The 18730-nt window shown below is 42.0% G+C and overlaps 1 protein-coding gene across 6 annotated transcripts in view; it reads left to right on the forward strand.

Moving 5' to 3' along the window:
• CEMIP2 (cell migration inducing hyaluronidase 2) overlaps positions 1 to 17662 on the forward strand; it is a 101585-nt gene extending 83923 nt beyond the window's left edge. For 5 of the 6 annotated variants that reach the window (XM_025891548.2, XM_073878084.1, XM_025891547.2 and 2 more), the window contains one exon: positions 182 to 2213. In XM_025891548.2, coding sequence (XP_025747333.2) covers positions 182 to 378 — 197 coding nt within the window. In that variant the 3' untranslated portion in view covers positions 379 to 2213. Of the gene's footprint in view, positions 1 to 181; positions 2214 to 15951; positions 16401 to 17086 lie in introns of those variants that run through there. The other variant, XR_012374035.1, reaches the window with a different exon arrangement.
• Positions 17663 to 18730: the final 1068 nt, after the last annotated feature.

The raw sequence follows: 18730 nt of genomic DNA on the forward strand, positions 1-18730 counted from the left end.
GGGATGTGGTTTGTTATTTGGGGCAAGAGGTGGGTGGTCAGAGTTCATTGACGTAAGGAAGTGTAGCTTTTCTGTTTCATAGTTATCTTTGTTTTGCTCACCTCCGACTCACCTCCTGCATTGTCTTGCCTGGAATGAGTAGATGGACAAATTGCACTTTTTTTTTTTTTTTTTTTTTAAGGGAGTACTATATTTTTGGGATTCAGCGGAAAGTTTAAACCATCATGGGCTAAGCTGTTTACCAGTCCTGCTGGCCAGGGCCTTGGGCTGCTCGAACAATTCCTACCTTTGCAGCTGGATGAATACGGTTGTCCCCGAGCCAGCATTGTCCGCCGGAGAGATCTGGAGCTGTTAATGCAGACTGCAAAAGCACATTAGGGACTCACTGTAACTTAAGTGCTGGGGGAAGAAAAAAATGTGAACTAACTTATTTAATTTATGGCATTTTAAAGTGACACTGTTAACCCAATGGAACCATTTTCCTGTTTGATAACAGAGAGGGGACGAAAGAATTTAAAGGGATGGCTTGAATACCAGCTCACGCACCTTCTAGTTGTACAAAGTGTTGAAGAATTTATTTGTGTTTGTTAGGCTGGTATATTCGGAGAGCATTTCTCCTGTCCCTCACCCGCCACTCCGTGTATCTCTTAGTGACTCTCAGCAGCTTCATCTTTTGTAGAACAGGATGCCGTGGGGGTGTGGTGGGGGCCTCTGAGGGCCAGCCCGAGTCCTTGAGCGGACCAGCTCTTGTATACGTTGGATACTTGAAGTCCGATGCCCGGTTGTGTCATTGGCTTTGGGTAGCTGTTGACGGGTGGCTGGTGTGTTCAGCGATGCCCTGGGCCCTGGATCGGGGCCAGCAGCTTTGCGGATTGTATAGGATGCTCAATGACAGTCTTAACTGGCAACTCAGGCCCAGCTCATGCCCTTTTTTTTTGCCTGGGGCATGTGCTATTTTTATTCATTTGTACATTGATTCCTTCCCAGGGTCGAACTTTCACACAGAAAGCATACTGGGACGAAAGGGCTTTAGGGATTTGACATCCCTTTAAACTTGCGCCCCCGGGGCAAATAATTTGATCTGCACCGAGGTCTGAAGTTGTTGGGACCATATTTGCAGCTTTAATCCTTAGCCTGTTTCGACGGTATATTTGTGTTTAAAATGCAGAGCTGAGCTGAATATTTACATTTTTTTAAAAAGAAGAAGGCCGTGTTCCTGAACTGTCCACGTGGGTCGTTTCAAGTGGCACAAAGGAAGTCTGTTCTTGGGGTGGCTCCTGTACCTGGGTTTCATTGTTTTCATGTGATTTTTTTTTTTTTTTAAGCTTTCCTGCTCACCATCCTGCCAGGAAAATTACAGAAAGCTTAATGATACCCCAAAATATTGTACTCGGGGAGAAAAAAGGGAGAGCTTTTGAAGGGCCAGAATCATGGAGGGAGGGATATTCAGAAACAATACTCTGGAGAGCCTTAGGGGAGTTGGTCACTCTTAATTAATTACATTGCTAGAGCCAATTACAAACAAAGTGCCACGATGCGAGATTTCCCTTCCCACTGGGTGCATGTGTGTCCTGCCAGTGAGAATTGCATGTAGCAGAAAGATTAGCTTCTCAGCCAGGGATGACACCACACCAAGGGGAAAGAAGGCTCAAAAAATGCTTTTGCCCTTTCCCAAACCTGCAATACATGGAGTGTTTGAAGACATGGCCGTGGCGAGAGGGTAGGAAGTGAGTTCAGGCTGACTTGTAGTGAATATGGGCAAATTCACTCTCCTCTACCAAGAGCAAAGGCTGAGGGCCTGTCCCTTGGCACGCAGGAGAAACTGCAGAGCAGGTCTGAGACTTCTGTTACTTTACAAAATATGCTACCTCAAAATGCTACCGATAAACCATTCTAACTCTTAAGTGCTCTTGCTAAGGGCATGTGTCTTAAAGTTGAGGGTTGTTGTTGTTTTTTTCATTTGTATATTGATGAACGAGATCTTACCTATTAAATATATTATTGGATCATGGTTCCTGAAGGTGATTAAAGTTTGTGTGTGCGTGTGTGTTTTTTTATGACTTAAATATCTTTGATGTGTGTTTTTTAGAGTTTGGTTCTTTAAAGATTTGGAGAGGCAATGTAAGTTCCGAGGCACTCAGTTTTTCTGATTTGTATGCTAATTGTCAGGGCCTAAGTTAAATAAATAAAAATATGTGTGCATGTATTTTTTATATATGCGTGTGACTCAGTCAATCGATCAGCTATTTTTTATTCCAGCGTCCAGCCCTGAAGAAGCTCTTGGCAGAGATGAGGAAGGGAAACTGTCTGCCAAGTAGATGATCCCATTCTGCAGTGCAGAGCTTCTCCACCGAGCCTGTGCAATGGAATTGCCTGGGAGCTTTAAAAAATATAAAGACCTGCCCCCCCCCCCCGCCCCGACACTCAGATTTAATTGGGGTGGGTTGCAGCCTGGGTACTGGAATTTTTTTAAAGCTCCCTGGGTGATTCCAGCTTGCAGGCGGTTTAAAAACCACTGCACTAATATAGTAGGTCCACTGTTTAACTCAAGTCTGTAATTTTTTGTGTCTCAAACAAAATCACAGATATCTATTATTTTTACCTGCTGTTCCTATGTTCCAGAACCCCCAGCCCTAAACAGCGCTTCACTATTGTCTTCTTTTAATAGAATTTTAAATATACGATTTTTAGTCCATAATCGCCTCACATTGTTGTCAGTCAGCTAAGCTTTTAAATACATTTCCGGCAGTGGGGGAGCCAGCAATCTGTTTTATTTCTATGGGGAAACTAGATTCAAAGGTGATTTATAAGTTCATAAGCATTTTCCATCAGGTGAGGCAGTTGGCGGAGCTCCAGAAATGTGGCTGTCCACAAATCAGCCAGCTGATGAGAAACACAGGGCCTTCTCATATGTCAACAGACATGAGGGTTTTAAGTCTTTGCTGTGAGGTTCCTGCCTCTGCACCTGAGCCGGTATGCCACGTAGTCTCTTCCGAAGCTGGAGGAGAGCTTGCAGGAAGATGAAAGGCAGGCGCCAGGTCTCATGATGTGACTCCAAAGCTGACATTCAGGTGCGGGGATGGTGATGGGGGCAAAGGGTTTATGACTTCTCTGTTCTGCAGCTTCATCAGAAGAGAACACATCCTCTTGCCATTAAGTGGGTAACTGTTGTGAGGAGGGGTGGGCCATGAGGTGATAGATGCTTGAAGGCTTCAGATAACTAGGTCTTCATTCCCTAAGAGATGAGGTCATGTTTGGATAAGTCCAGTGGAAGGCATTTTAATAAACAGGAATGCACTTAGTGAATTCAAGTGGGGTTTCTCCTGCCACTTGGTGCTTGTAGGTAAGTACACAGAGCTCGTCATGACTGTGTTTGTTGATTCTGTTATGCAAAGTTGGACCTTACCCTCCAGAAATCTTGTCTGGCTTTCAGATACTTAGGAAACGATGTTTAATAACTGGAGAAATTCCCCTAAAGGTGAAGACTGTGAATGGGAGTAATTGGGTAACAGATTTGTATCATTACTGTTGTCTTAACTTGGTAATAACCCAGTGCGCTAGAAATGCAAGCAGACACTCTGGACAGGAGCTGATTTTCAACCAAAGATCAGGGAGGAAAAAAAAAAATCAAAGAAAGCCATCCCCAGTCCCTTGTTCACAAATAACAAAATGCTATTCACATCTTGCTGGACCTTTGGAGTCATTTGGAAGGCAGAGGGTTTTGTTCTGTTTTTTACCCATTTGTCCTTAAAATAAGAGAGAAGCTGGGGACACCTGGGTGGCTCAGTCGGTTAAGCGGCTGCCTTGGGCTCAGGTCATGATCCCAGGGTCCTGAGATCGATCCCTGGGTCGGGCTCCTTGCTCAGTGGGGAGTCTGCTTCTCCCTCTGCCTCTGCTCATACTCTCTCTCTCTCTCTCTCTCTCATAAATAAATAAAATTAAAAAAAAAAGAGAAGCTGAAAAAATGCTAATCAGGCCCTGGTGTTGTGGAGGAGGGCATACACACACTTTATTTTATGTGATAAAATTAGAGAATGACTGAACTATGAAGATAATGAGGAACTGCGCCCCACAGGGCATCCAAAAATATCAGCCATAGGAAGGTGTGAAATGTTCTATCTGAAAATACATCAGAGTCAGTCAGAAAACAACCTCATGGATTCAGTTTTTCAATTTTCCTAAGATGGACAGTGTGATTAGTCTGGATATGAAAAGTCATCAATTTTGGGCACCTGGGTGGCTCAGTCGGTTGAACGTCTGCCTTCAGCTCGGGTTGTGATCCCAGGGTTCTGGGATCGAGCCCCGCGTCGGGCTCTCTGCTCAACAGGGAGCCTACTTTTCCTTCTCCCTCTGTGTTCTCTCTCTGCGTGTGTCAAATAAATAAATAAAATCTTAGAAAGGAAAGAAAAGTCATCAATTTCAAGTTTATCCTCAGAAGAGCTTAGGCTGTACGGAGGCCAGATTTGCCCCCTGACTGCTTTTGTACCAATTCTGAGCGAAGAATGGCGTTTACACCTTTAAAGGTAACACATTGGAAAAAGTCAAAAGAAAAGCGTAATTTTGTGATGTGAAAATTAAAGTTCAGTGTTCATAAGTGAAGTCTTATTGGAAGACAGCCACACCCATTTGCTTCCGTGTGGACTAGATAGTCCCAATGGCAGACCCGAGTAGCTAGCTGGGTGAAGAGTCTACATGGCTTCAAAGCTGAAAATGTTAACTCTGTTTCTTTACTGATGAAGTTTGCTGACCCTTGCTCTTGGTGAAGGGTCTGCTGGTGTTCATTATTCTCTTCTTGGGACTTTCATAAGGTTTGAGAATTTTTTATCTAGAAAGTTAAGGAAAAAACAAGCATCAGTATCACCTGAGGTGCTTGATGAATGTGGAGAATCTCCAGCCCCAACTTAGACTGGAGAATTGGCATCTCTGGGAGTTGGAGCTGGGAATGTAATTTTATAACAAGCTCCCTAAAGAAAAGTCTGAGAACTTTTTTGAGAACCCCATAAGGTGTAGTGAGCTCCTGTTACTTCTCTCCTTCCTTTCCTTCAGCAGAGAACACATCTGAACAAGTCCGAATATTGTGTTTTTTAACCCTGGTCTCCGTGGTCTTCCCCAGAGCTTTGTGTGACAGATGCAAGGCAGATCTGATGCGAACAGCATTCTGTGACTGTTCCTGGGGCAGAGGTTTGGAGCCCATGATAAAAGCCTCTCTCCATCATCTGAAATTCTCATTGTTAGAATTATTCGTTTGGCTTAGTTATTCCCACGATGGAGTGCCAGCCATCCTTTGTTTTCTGCAAGTTCTTGTTAGTTTTAGGAGTTTAAAGGAAAGTGTACATTCAGCCACAATCAAGCTGCACAGATTAACAAATGCATAGTTTCTTTGCTTTGGGATGGAACTGTATCCACCCTGGTTATTTCACGTTCCTGGAAGCGCTGATTGTCAATTGCAGATTTTTTTTTAAAGATTGAATGACTTCATACAAGCAGATTTGTAAGTGAAAGCCTTTTAACACATGAACTTTATGGAGAGGGTGGGAGGCGGTTGGATGGGCTTGGGGGATAATGAAATGGGTCTTTGCTGAGAGAGGGTGGGACACTCCATGGGAGACTCCACCTCCTCCCACCAGCCCCTGTTGGTCTTAAACACCCAATTCCTGAGAGTGGAAGGCTTAGATCAGATAGGTTTCCCATGTGGGAGAATGTAGGATCTTGTAGATCTCAGGGGGCAAAGGAGCGTCGTTACCTCCCAATGCGGCACGGAAGAAGAGAGTTCTGATCGGGGAGAGAAAAACCATCCAAAACTCGTTGCCTCCCAGAATGTGCACGTGCACAGTCTTCCAAGGAAACTGGCTCTTCGTGAGTAGTTAGTGGATCTGAGACAATGAAGTGCCTAATACAGTTCATCGCTATAGATACAGTGGATGTTCTGGTGACCAAGCTAGGTTTGATGCCAATCAGGGGTCTTCACTAGCAGTGTGTTACTTCGAGTGGATTCCTAGTCCTGATCTTCAGCTCTCTCGTTTGTAAAATGGGACTGCCGATACTGGGGTAAAATTACAAAGGGGATTAAATGAGAACAGCTCCCAAACATGGTTCATCATCAACAATAACAATGCGTGGGTGGTTTGTTTACAAAAAACAAAACAAAACAAAAAACTTAGACTTTCAGACACCTGTGAATTCTAATTTAGTAGTTTTAGGGCTAAGGATTAGGGAATCTGTATTGTTTAAAGCAAACTTTGGAGATAATGCCAGACTTGGGAACCCCTGAGAAGTCCTTATGAAAGCCCGTGGTCTAGTTCTCACACGTTTTCTGTACTCAGTTGTTTGTATCTAGAAAACAGGACTTGGGGCCAGGCCGTACGTACATGTTCAGTGACTCGGTTTGACTGTCCTCATGAAATCTGCATTTGTGCCCTTTGTTGTGCCAGCCCTATAACTCAGCAAGCCAGCTGTGTACAGGCTAGTGCTACGAGATGTGGAAAGGCAGCTAGGAAGTGAGACCATGTGTCTGCACCCTGTTCCAGAGCTGTGGTGTGCGGCTTTCTGCTCCCTGGTCCTGGGAGGGAAAACCGCGGCTCAGCTGATAGTTTGTCTCTTCTAATCCCTCCTGCCCTAAACTCACATGGGCTAGAAACAACTCATTTCTAATTCTTGCTCCGTCCTTCAACCACCCACATTTCCCTTTTGCTTCCTATCAAGCAGGAAAAATGCTAACATACAGTGAAATTGTTCAAAGCTTAGGTTGATATGAAAAGCTGAAGCTGAGCGGAGGGCTTGGAAAATGAGCACCTTTGGCAGCCAACTTTCCTGTGTCTTCTCTGCACCCCCGTTTCTTCTTCGTCACACCTCCTCCTGACTGCCCCGGGGTCCACTGTGGCGGTCTGGTCAGACAGGGCAAGACCACATTCCCAGACCTCTTTACCTCTCACAGCCCTGCTCACATATTCCATGTCCAGCCCTCAGGATCCTGAGCCCTTGCTAAATGAATTCGAAGTCAGATTAGTCCTCCTGTCTAAAACTAGTTTCCTCTTAGGCAATGATGCCGTTTTAATATCAGTCAACAGTGCTTATAATGCTACAAGTAATGTGTTGCTAGAAGTTTTGTGTACGTGATTTGAAGGAATTTTGCTCTCCTGCATACTTCCCCTACAAATGAAGCTGATGCTATCAAAGCATAGGGGAAGTTACCAATCTGGAAAATCCACAAACCAGATAATCAGTCATTGGGTAATAACGGTCAATACCATTGACAATATACCAGCATTTGTATTTGAATGGAATCCCTTCTGGAATGGATCAAGAAGGTTATGGATAATACTATGATTTTCCTCCCTTAAGCCATGTTCTCAGAACACAGGCTAGATGAGTAACCCCTACCTGGCTCCAAAAAAACATATAATCCATTTGGATTCCAGGCCCAGGGGCTTGGCCACAAGAAAGCATATTTATCCCAGCATCTTCCTGGAAGCTGTGCCCTGTGAGCACTGGAAAATCCCCTTTGTTTATAGTGTCTTGCATTTCTGTAAATCGCCTTATTTCAATAGCTGAAAGGAAGAGATTGGGTAATTATAGCTTTCCTTTGTTACAGCTTTATATTGAAAACATATGAGGATCCAAGTGGATAGATGATATAGAAACAAGATTGGAGGTCATAAGGCTTAGGAGTTTCCTGTGCACTTTTATCCAGAGGAAGAAGGTCAATTACAAATACAAAATTATTGTTGTTGGGGGTGAAGGCAGGGTGATTTTATTATATTGATGATCTATATTTTCTGGCTCTTGTTTCCAATTCCTTGAAATGGGATAATTTTTTTATTTCAGTTGTGAAAAAATGCAGTTGTGAATTTTTAATGTGATATTATCTAAAACAATTGGATTCAGAATCTATTGACAAGTATAATTATCGGATATTTTGGATAGTCAACTTTGAAATTATCAACTTAATACCTGGATCCTTGCTACATATTTGAATTAACAGGAGAGGTTCTTTTCATTTTATTTGGGTTCTTTATCTGTTTACAAAAGACAAGTGATTAATATGAAGCATAAAGATACCAATGAGGGCGCCTGGGTGGCTCAGTTGGTTAAGCGACTGCCTTCGGCTCAGGTCATGATCCTGGAGTCCTGGGATCGAGTCCCACATTGGGCTCCCTGCTCAGCAGGGAGTCTGCTTCTCCCTCTGACCCTCCCCCCTCTCGTGTGTTCTCTCTCTCTTATTCTTGCTCTCTCAAATAAATAAATAAAATCTTTTAAAAAAATTAAAAAAAGGTACCAATGAAAGACTTAAAGAGTAATAATTGGAAATAAAGAATGAGAGTTTTTAACTTTTTAACTTTTTCCATTAACTCTTTCTTTTTTTTTTTTTTTAAAGAAGATTTTTATTTATTGACAGAGAGAGACACAGTGAGAGAGGGAACACAAGCAGGGGGAGTGGGAGAGGGAGAAGCAGACCTCCCGCCAAGCAGGGAGCCCGATGCGGGGCTCGATCCCAGGACCCTGGGTTCATGACCTAAGCCGAAGGCAGACTGAGCCACCCAGGCGCCCCTCCATTAACTATTTCTACACTTAAGTTAGCAGGTCAGAGCCAGTGGAATCTTGTCACTAAATTTCTGAGTTTGTTGTTTTATTTTTAATAAGAAAGCAATTAATTTTTTTAAAAATTTAAATTCAAATAAATTAACATATAATGTATTATTTGTTTCAGGGGTACAGGTCTGTGATTCATCAGTCTTTTTGTTTGTTTTTTTAAGATTTTATTTACTTATTTGAGAGAGAGAATGAGATAGAGAGAGAGAGCATGAGAGGGGGGAGGGTCAGAGGGAGAAGCAGGCTCCCCGCCGAGCAGGGACCCTGATGCAGGACTCGATCCCGGGACTCCAGGATCATGACCTGAGCCGAAGGCAGTGGCTTAACCATCTGAGCCACCCAGGCGCCCTCATCAGTCTTACATAATACCCAGTGTTCATTTTAAAGAAATCCTGCCCTTCTTGTTACTGTGTGTGTGTTTGTGTCTAATAATATGCCTGAGAGTTTATGTGTTATACTGATATCATCACTACAACCATGAAATTAAAGTCTTTATCACTTGAACTTCACCTTGAATTCAGTTTTCAGTGCTATCTCACTTGAATTTAATTAAAAGCCCTCAACATGACAACCTTGAATTTAGTCTTTAACATTATGACCTTTATCATATTGTGCACAGATGTATCGTTTTAGTGTGTAAAAAAGTATGTATTGTGTTGTTTGTTAACAACAGATTCTTCACAATGTTTCATGTAATCTAAATTTGTAAATACTGCTTCTGTTTTGTTTATCCTTAATGCACTTGACTCTAACTTTGTGATAAGGGACGTGAATTTTGTATTAAGTGTGTTTCTTTGAAACATGGTTTTTTTTTTGTAATTATATAATTGAGGATTTGGAATGAGATCCACCAAATTTTGAAAACTCACATTTTAAAAACGAAATTTGGTTCCAACCCTGTTAAAGAACTTTGTCTTGGTGAGGGCTACACAGCGAATATATTACTGGTGTGTACAGTGTTAAAGAAAAAAATACTCAGGACTCTTGTTAAAGACGCTAAGGTAGACTTTATTCAAGGGGTTATTATAATGGAGTTTTGTACTAGGAGAGTGAATGGAGCTCAATTCAGAATACCACAAAGACAAATGGACATTCATAGCCAAGGAGCAGGGTGGGGATTGGGTGATGGGAAATTACTGAGAGGAAACATCACAAGTAGGGGGATTCCGGCTTTACAGGATTTTTGACAGTGTGATAAGATACCAAGGGTGGGGGATTTTCCCTAAACTGACACAGCAGGATTCCTGCTAAAACTGGATTAAATGGGCCAAAAGGTCCCAAGAACCCAAGGTCAGGGGCCTAGTCAGAAGAAGAACCCAGAGACTCATTTTGGTCAAGGAGAGCATCTTCATCAGTGGTAAGTAGAACCTTGCTCTGTGGGCGAAGTTAAGTCTACTGCTAATGACCTCGGGGGAAGTTAGCTATTTACATGTACCCGTCTGATTGGTATGAGTTTGTAAATTTAGAGAGAACAGTTTAGCCTTTCTCTCTGGTTAGACTTCTGTGAGATTACCTTGAAATGGGCTATAATGGTGAGTATTAAGGTTTCAGGTACCACATGGAAAAAGAACAGTTACACAGGTGAGACATCACTGTTATGGAATATTATCTTCTGGGTTTTGCATTCTTGTTTTCCAAAGCCCAGAATCTTCTTTTTATAAAGTGAGGTTTGTGGGCTGTTTTCCATCAGAACCATGGAGCTTACTGTTAAAACTGCAGATTCATGGGTTCCATTATAGATGGATTGAGTTAGAATCTATGGTCGAAACCCCCAAATGTGCATTTAAATAAGCAGCCTAAATCGTGGAATGAATCACAGTACCCAGAAATAGACTTGTAACAAAGATGGCATTACGATCAGTGGGTAAGGGATAAACTGTTCAATAAATAGCGTGAGAATCAATGGTTTTCCAGGGAAAAAGATGCAGTTGGATTCCTACCAAACACCATGGAGAAAAACAAACTCTATATGAATTAAACATTTAAGTGTGAGAAGTAGAACTATAAAACTTTTAGACAAAATACAGAAGAATATGATTTTGACATCAGAAGAGAGAAATTCATGTTAAATACATAAAAAACACAGGGGCACCTGGGTGGCGCAGTTGGTTAAGCATCTGACTCTTGGTTTGGGCTCAGGTCATGATCTCAGGGTCGTGAGATTGAGCCCCATGCGGGGCTCTGTGCTGAGCGTAGAGTCTGCTAAAGTTTCTTTCTCCCTCTCCCTCTGGCCCTCCTGCCTCACACTTTCTCTCAAATAAATAAATAATCTTGAAAAAATACATAAAAAACAAAGCGTAAAAAAAAATTTACTAGATTACAATGTAATCATTTTGTATGACAAAAGATATCTTAAGCAAAGCAAAGAACACAGCATAAACTTGGATAAGGTATTTGTAAAGGGTATAACCAAAAAAAGAATTAGTAGCAAAAACATATAAAGAACTTCTCTAAATCACTAACAAAAATAAAAGCAAACCAAGGGAAAAAAGGGCAAATGTTGATCATATCCAACTCAGAACGGGAAACCTGAGAGGCAAATACCTATACGAAAAAGATGTCTAACTATGTTAGTGTTTAGGGATAATGCAATTAAAAAGTGAGATATTGGGGCACCTGGGTGGCGCAGTCGGTTAAAGGACCAACTCTTGGTTTCAGCTCTGGTCATGATCTCAGGGTTGGGAGATTGAGCCCTGCGCTGGGCTCCATGCTCAGCTCAGGAGTCTGCTTAAGACTCCCTCTGCCCTTCCCCACTGTGTGTTCTCTCTAAAAAAAATAAATAAATCTTTAAAAAAGTGAGATACTATTCAAAGTGTTCATGAATATGTAGAGGAAATGAAACTTTTGGATACATTGTTGGCTGGAAAGTGAGTACAAACACTTCGGAGATCAAATTAGTAGTATCAACTAGCTTTGTATATAAGCTACCCTAATTATATATATTCCTATGAGTTTCCTGTTCATGTGTGCAAGGAAGTATGTGGGGATATTTATGGCTGGGTTTATATGAGTAAAAAATTGGACAGAACATGGATGTTTGTTATTGAGGGATCATATAAATACATTATAGTGTACTCATAGATTGGATTACTATATTCCAGTTAAAATGAATGAATTATGTTTAAGTATCAATATAAATACATCTAGAAAAGGTAATACTGGTAGATGTTGGGGAGGAAGAATTTCCTCTTTCTTTCAAAGTCTTTCTAGCTGGACTAAGAATCAAATTGACATGAGACAGATTAATAGGGGAAAAATCAAATTTAATAGCATATATATGGGAAATCCACATGGGCATGGAAATTCCAAAGACAGAAAAATGTTTTTCTTTTCCTTTTATTTTTTTAAAGATTTTATTTTTTTATTTATTTGACAGAGAGAGACACAGCAAGAGAGGGAACACAAGCAGGGGGAGTGGAAGAGGGAGAAGCAGTCTTCCCACGGAGCAGGGAGCCCGATGCGGGGCTCGATCCCAGAACCCTGGGATCATGACCTGAGCCGAAGGCAGACGCTTAACAACTGAGCCACCCAGGCGCCCCAAGAATATTTTTCTTTTAAATACAGGCAATTTAAAGGATCCATCATCTGGCCATTGATGAGTAGGATCTATTAATAGCGACTCAAACCAGTGTGCCTTTAATGGCTTAACCAAAATGCAAGAGGTATTCAAAGAGGGCCTAGATGATGCAGCCCCATGATCCAAAAGTTCACTCTCAAAATTAGCCTAGGCGGGCGCCTGGGTGGCTCAGTTGGTTGGGCGACTGCCTTCGGCTCAGGTCATGATCCTGGAGTCCCGGGATCGAGTCCTGCATCGGGCTCCCTGCTCAGCAGTGAGTCTGCTTCTCCCTCGGACCCTTCCCCCCTCTCATGCTCTCTCTCAAATAAATAAATAAAATCTTAAAAAAATAAAATAAAATATCTTAAAAAAAATTAGCCTAAGAAAGTAAGGATGTTTGTGGCACATGGTAAGGATGGTGGAACGAAAACAGTGTCTCCAGCCTCCCCCCAAAACATGAGATACCTTTAGCCACAGACCTGCTGATCTGCGACACTGGGATGGCAATACTGGAATGGGACTTTCCGCACCACCACGCAACAAAAGTTGACATGACAAAGGTTCCTGTGGGTTGGGACCTCTCATGACAAACACCCCTGAGAGCTGGCATGGCCAGACGGAGAGAAAGAGAGAAAGGGAGAACGAGAGAGACTTGGATCCCCAGTCTGTTTGGACTCCAAAGTTCACCTCAGTTAAGTGCACCCTCAAGATGGTGGAGACCAAAGAGAATATTCTCATTGGTCACAAAGCCAAGCTCTTAGGACATGGAACAAGATAAAAGGAAAAATATATGTACATTAACAGCTTTAGCTGAGCTTTGGGTCTATTGGAGCCATATTAACACCTAAGAGGTATAATGCCATGGGGTTGGTGACTGTATGTAACCACAGTGTACCTCACCGCACGGAAGTTTTCTTGAGGTTAGTAGGTGACCTAGTGTCAATGTAACCCATTCTGTGACCAACTTATCCCATCATGCGCATCTTCTTGAGGTGTGAGCACTCTAACAGGTTTTAAGTGCTCAATCTGCACCCATTGGTTTTGTGGCTTTGGCTTCCAAGATGTCCCTTAGCAACAGCCTTTACCTCATGTGCACATCAAATGACATGACTCCACAGATATAGAGATGTCAGGAGGCTTCCATGGCAAGAAATGTTAACATGTGCTGGCTGTTTGTCAGGTTACCCAAAGACCTCTCAGCTGCAGCCGTGTCCGGGGCAAGCGGTGTCCAGTGAGTTAAAGTGTCCTACCAACTATGTCAATTGTTGGAGAGGAAAAATGTACTCTTCTCTTCAAGGTCCTTCTAGCTGGACTAAGAATCAAATTGACATGAGACAGATTAACAGGAGAAAATCAAATTTAATCACATATGTACAGGGAATCCACAGACATGGAAATTCCAAAGACAATGAAGCAACATGATGCTTCTGTGAGCTAAGGAGAGGGGTACGGGTCTGAGGATACAAAGGGGAGAAAGACCATTAACAAGAGGGTGAGAGGAGATGTTTGGAGAGCAAAGGTTTCCTTATTATGTAGGTAAGTTTTATAGGTAGGTAAAGAGGAATCTCTGTTAAATAGCTTTCTTCCTGGTGTAAGCAGGCAGTTGAGGGGGTGGAGAGAAACAGCTTTTCCAGAATCCGCTGGGTTTTGATTGCTTTTAACTGAAAATAACGTTCCTGCCGAAGTGGCCCATCTTGGGGTGGCCTGCCCTTGGCCCTTACACAGAGAAGGTACAAACAAATACATAAGTGTTGGTGACATGGTATTTATGGTTGCAGACATACTGTTGAAGCTGCATGATCCAATTTCCTTCTACTCTTGCTAACCTTAGTGATTCATTATTTTATATTCAGATGTCAGAATGTTGAGGTTAAAATCTCTCTTAAAACTCATCTCATCCAATTTTTTTTCCTTTTTAAAAAGATCTTTTTAAATAAACTTTTAATTTTAGAATAGTTTTAGATGGATAGAAAAACTGTGAAGATTGCACGGTACATAGAGTTCCCATATATCCCCACACCTAGTTTTCCATATAATTAACATCTTAGAGTAGTTGGTACATTTGCTACAATTAACTAAATAGAGGTTATGTTTTATTCAGTCTATGTTAGTTTTTAGCTGATGTACTGTGTCTGTTCTAGAATCCCATCTAGGATACGATGTAGATGTATTTGTCATGTCTCCTCTCAAGTATAGCAGTTTCTCAGACTCTCCCTTTTTTATTGTTTTTAATGACTTTGCCAGTTTTGAGTTGTAATGGTCAGGTAATTCACAGACTGTCCTTCACTGGAATCTGTCTGATATTTTTCTCATAATTACACTGGAGAAGAACACCACAGAAGTAAAATACCATTCTCATCACATTGTATAAAATGTACTTTTTTTTTTAAGATTTTATTTATTTATTTGACAGAGAGAGACACAGCCAGAGAGGGAACACAAGCAGGGGGAGTGGGAGAGGGAGAAGCAGGCTTCAAGCGGAGCAGGGAGCCCGATGCGGGACTCGACCCCAGGATCATGACCTGAGCCGAAGGCAGATGCCTAATGACTGAGCCACCCAGGCGCCCCTAAAGTGTACATATTATTAACATGACTTATCTTTGATGTTAACCTTTATCCTCTGGTAGAGGTAGTGTTTGTCAGGTTTCTCATCTGTAAAGTTATTCTGTTTTCTCCTCTTTCTATGTTGTAATGTTTGAAAGGAAGTCGCTATGTGCAGCCCACACCACTCTCCTTTTTTAAAAAGAGAAATTGTAGGGGCGCCTGAGGGGCTCAGTTGGTTAAGTGTCTGACTTCGGCTCAGGTCATGATCCCATGGTCCTGGGATTGAGCCCCGCATCGGGCTCCTACTCAGCGGAAAGCCTGCTTCTCCCTCTCCCTCTGCCCCTCCCTCCACTCGTGCTTTCTCCATCACTCCAATAAATAAATAAATTTTTTTAAAAAGAGAAATTGTAGCTCAGAATGATAAAGTAATTTGCCCTAGGCCATAGCATTAATCATACTTAGTTCAAGGTATGATTTGGGCAACAGTAAAAGGATTACTTAATGTATAATAGTTTTTTTTAAAAAAATATTTTATTCATTTATTTGCCAGAGAGAGAGAGAGAGAGAGCGCGCACAAGCAGGGGGAGCGGCAGGCAGAGGGAGAAGCAGGCTCCCCTTGGAGCAGGGACCCCGATGCGGGGCTCGATCCCAGGGCGCTGGGATCATGACCTGAGCTGAAGGCAGACGCTTAATCGACTGAGCCACCCAGGCGCCCCACTAGTTTCATTTTAAAACTAATCAATGTGATTCAACAAATTTTATTTTACTTAAATTTTACTTTAATTTACATGTCAAATTAAGGTTATGGTGGTGGATTTAGTATGCACACAATCTAGCTTTCCTTAGCCCCCAACAACCCTTCTACTCAAAACACAGAGAATTATTAGATAATGTATTTTTTTCTTTTTTTTTTTTAAAGATTTTATTTATTTATTAATGAGAGACAGAGAGAGAGGCAGAGGGAGAAGCAGGCTCCCAAGGAGCAGGGAGCCCGATGCGGGACTCGATCCCAGGACCCTGGGATCATGACCTGAGCTGAAGGCAGACGCTTAACCATCTGAGCCACTCAGGTGCCCGATAATGTATTTTTTTCAAATTCACGCCACTGCCGCACACACATAGCTGAGCTCAAAATGAATAAAGGAAAATGTATGCATGTTGGAAACTAGGAAGGAACTAGTTCAAAGAGCAGGAGCTAAAGTTTCACTGGGACTAGAAACTTATACTGAAAGCCAGCCCCTAACAGTTTGCCATCCACACAGGAGAATCCAGAGTCCTGAATCTTTGAAACATGGTCCAGAAGAGGACAAGAGGTGCATGCCCAGAAGGGTGTGTCTTCTTGGGCTCCTGGATTCCTTGATTCTTGAAGATGGCCACTGTGAATGGCGGGCAAGAGAAACCCTCTAAATGCTGGGTCACATGCCGGGGTCCCAGATATCCGGTTCTGAGGGTGGTGCTGTAAACAGCCATGGGGACTCTACCTGAGGATGAAGAAAAATGTTTGCAGAGTGAAGCTATGGGGTCCGAGAAGCAATGATGAATAAAAGAGAGCAGTAAAACATGGAACATGGTTTTAAAAAGCACTTTCCGTAAAATAACAAGTATAACAATATTTGTGTTTGTGCTTGGAAACAACCTGGAAATAAAACACTTTGTAATAAATTGGAAGTCATTGTTACCAAAGTCAACTTGTCGGTGCACCTGACATGTGGTAAGACGCTGGGTTTGAAGCAAAGAAAGCTTTGTTACCAGAAGGGCAGCCCAAAGGAAGGCAAGGGATCATTCTTGAAGCTGTCTTGTCATGTGGAGCCCAGGGGCCGCTTATATACGTTTGGTGAAGGAGGTGGATACATGAGAGTGAGGGGTTTCTTGAAACCTTTATGGGGGCGGGGCTTGAGACAACCTAGAGCTATGCGTTTTTTTTTTTTAAGATTGATTGATTGATTGATTGATTGATTGATTTGACAGAAAGAGACACAGAGAGAGAGGGAACATGAGCAGGGGGAGTGGGAGAGGGAGAAGCAGGCTTCCCGCGGAGCAGGGAGCCTGACGCGAGGCTCTATCCCAGGACCCTGGGACGTGAGCCGAAGGCAGACGCTTGACGACTGAGCCACCCAGGCTCCCCGAGCTATGCGTTCTTTTGGACAACAAGGTACCCTTCAGACCTGCTTCTATCAGGTACATCAGAGAATTTCATGACAGATAGTACCGTCCAGTCCCCATTAGGTTTCTACAATCAGTACGTAAACAGAGTCGGGGTAAAAAGGCCAAGTCAATGACTGTGCATGAGGTTAAGAGGTGCATAAAATATACTTAAGTAGGGAACAAAACAGAACGTGGAGCTAAGTTAATAGCACAACTAACACAACTACAATTCTGCTTATGTTTTCAAAACAGGTCCGGGAACCAAGTGTCCGGCCTCATCGGGAGGCAGAGGAAGTTACTCTGTGCCAAGGTCCTATCTTTTTCAGTAGGGAAAAGAGATACTGATTAACTTTGACTTTGTCAGCATATTTTAAATGTAAGAATGTATGCTAAAAATTAACAAAAGGCATAACTTCCAAACTGGAAAGTGAAAAGAAAGAAGTTTAAAAAATTGATCTATTTAATGAAAGCAGAAAGAAGAAAAACAGTAAGAATGAATAGTAAAAAAAAAAAAAAACAAAAAAAATACAAAGATGGTAGAAATTAATCCAAATACATCAATAATTATAATGCATAGATGCAGGTTATACTCACTTTTCTAATACTGGGTACAAAAATCAGTTTGAGATTAAAAAGTGAAATTTGTAAGAAGGTAGATCCTAAAAGTTCTTTTTGCAAGAAAAAATCATGTAGGGCGCCTGGGTGGCTCAGTCGGTTGAGCGGCTGCCTTCAGCTCAGGTCATGATCCTGGAGTCCCGGGATCGAGTCCCGCATCGGGCTCCCTGCTCAGCGAAGAGCCTGCTTCTCCCTCTAACCCTCCCCCCTCTCATGTACTCTCTCTCTCATTTTCACTCTCTCAAAATAAATAAATAAATCTTTAAAAAAAAGAAAAAGAAAAAATCATGTAACTATGTATGGTGACTTGTGGCGATCATTTTGCAGTAAATACAAATACCGAATCATTATGTTGTACACCTGGAACTAATATAAGGTTATATGGCACTTATGCCTCAGTTTAAAAACAGTAATAATTTTACCCTATTTATAGATATACCTTAAACAAAAGGATTTGGAATGATCAAAATGAAAGGAGAGAAAATGATATACTAACTGAGAAATTTGATATAACAATATTAATATTGAAAAATGTTTATATTAAGAGAATTCTAATAGGATATTAAGGAAGAAATTGAGTAGAGAACAAGAAAGAAAATACATAATGATAGGAGGTGGCCCTGATAGATAAAGAGGAGGGGGTGTCTGGCTGGCGCAGTGGGGAGAGCATAAGACTCTTGCTCTTGGGGTCATGAGTTTGAACCCCACCTTGGGGGTAGAGTTTACTTAAAAAAAAAAAAAAAAGAAAGACAAAGAGGAATATCTCTCTTAGAGACTGATAAGGAGCCAAATTAAGGAATCACCCTGATGAATCATCAAAGTAGGAAATAGGCACTCTCTTGTTCTCCAATTCAAGATCCGTGGTTCAGTTTGCTTTATAGTGGAGCCCACATATTTCCCCCATAAGTACATATTTTCAGTTCTCCAGACCACCACATGTTTTCTCATCTCTGGGCTTCATACACGCTTTGCTCTCTACCCAGATCTCTCCCCCACGACACAAATGACACAACCATTGGAGGACTGGGCTGGGCCCTTTTCCCTATTGCAACACAGTGCTGGGCACACGATTTGCTTCTCGAGTGCTTAGCAGAAATGACATATGCAAGAAGGAAATGTGACCACAGATGGGGGGTTTAATTTGACCTGAGGAATTGACTTCAAAGAGGAAGTGCCCTTTAAGAAGAATCTTGGAGAAAGAAAAAGGGCAGAGGTTGCTCCGGGTAAAGGAAGCAGTGTGAACAAATGTCCTGATGCTATCAGGGAATTTTGAGTAGTCAA

This window comes from Callorhinus ursinus, unplaced genomic scaffold (genome assembly GCF_003265705.2).
Source record: "Callorhinus ursinus isolate GAN/ISIS: 27379988/994484 unplaced genomic scaffold, GSC_fseal_2.0 scaffold28, whole genome shotgun sequence".
NCBI lineage: Eukaryota > Metazoa > Chordata > Mammalia > Carnivora > Otariidae > Callorhinus > Callorhinus ursinus.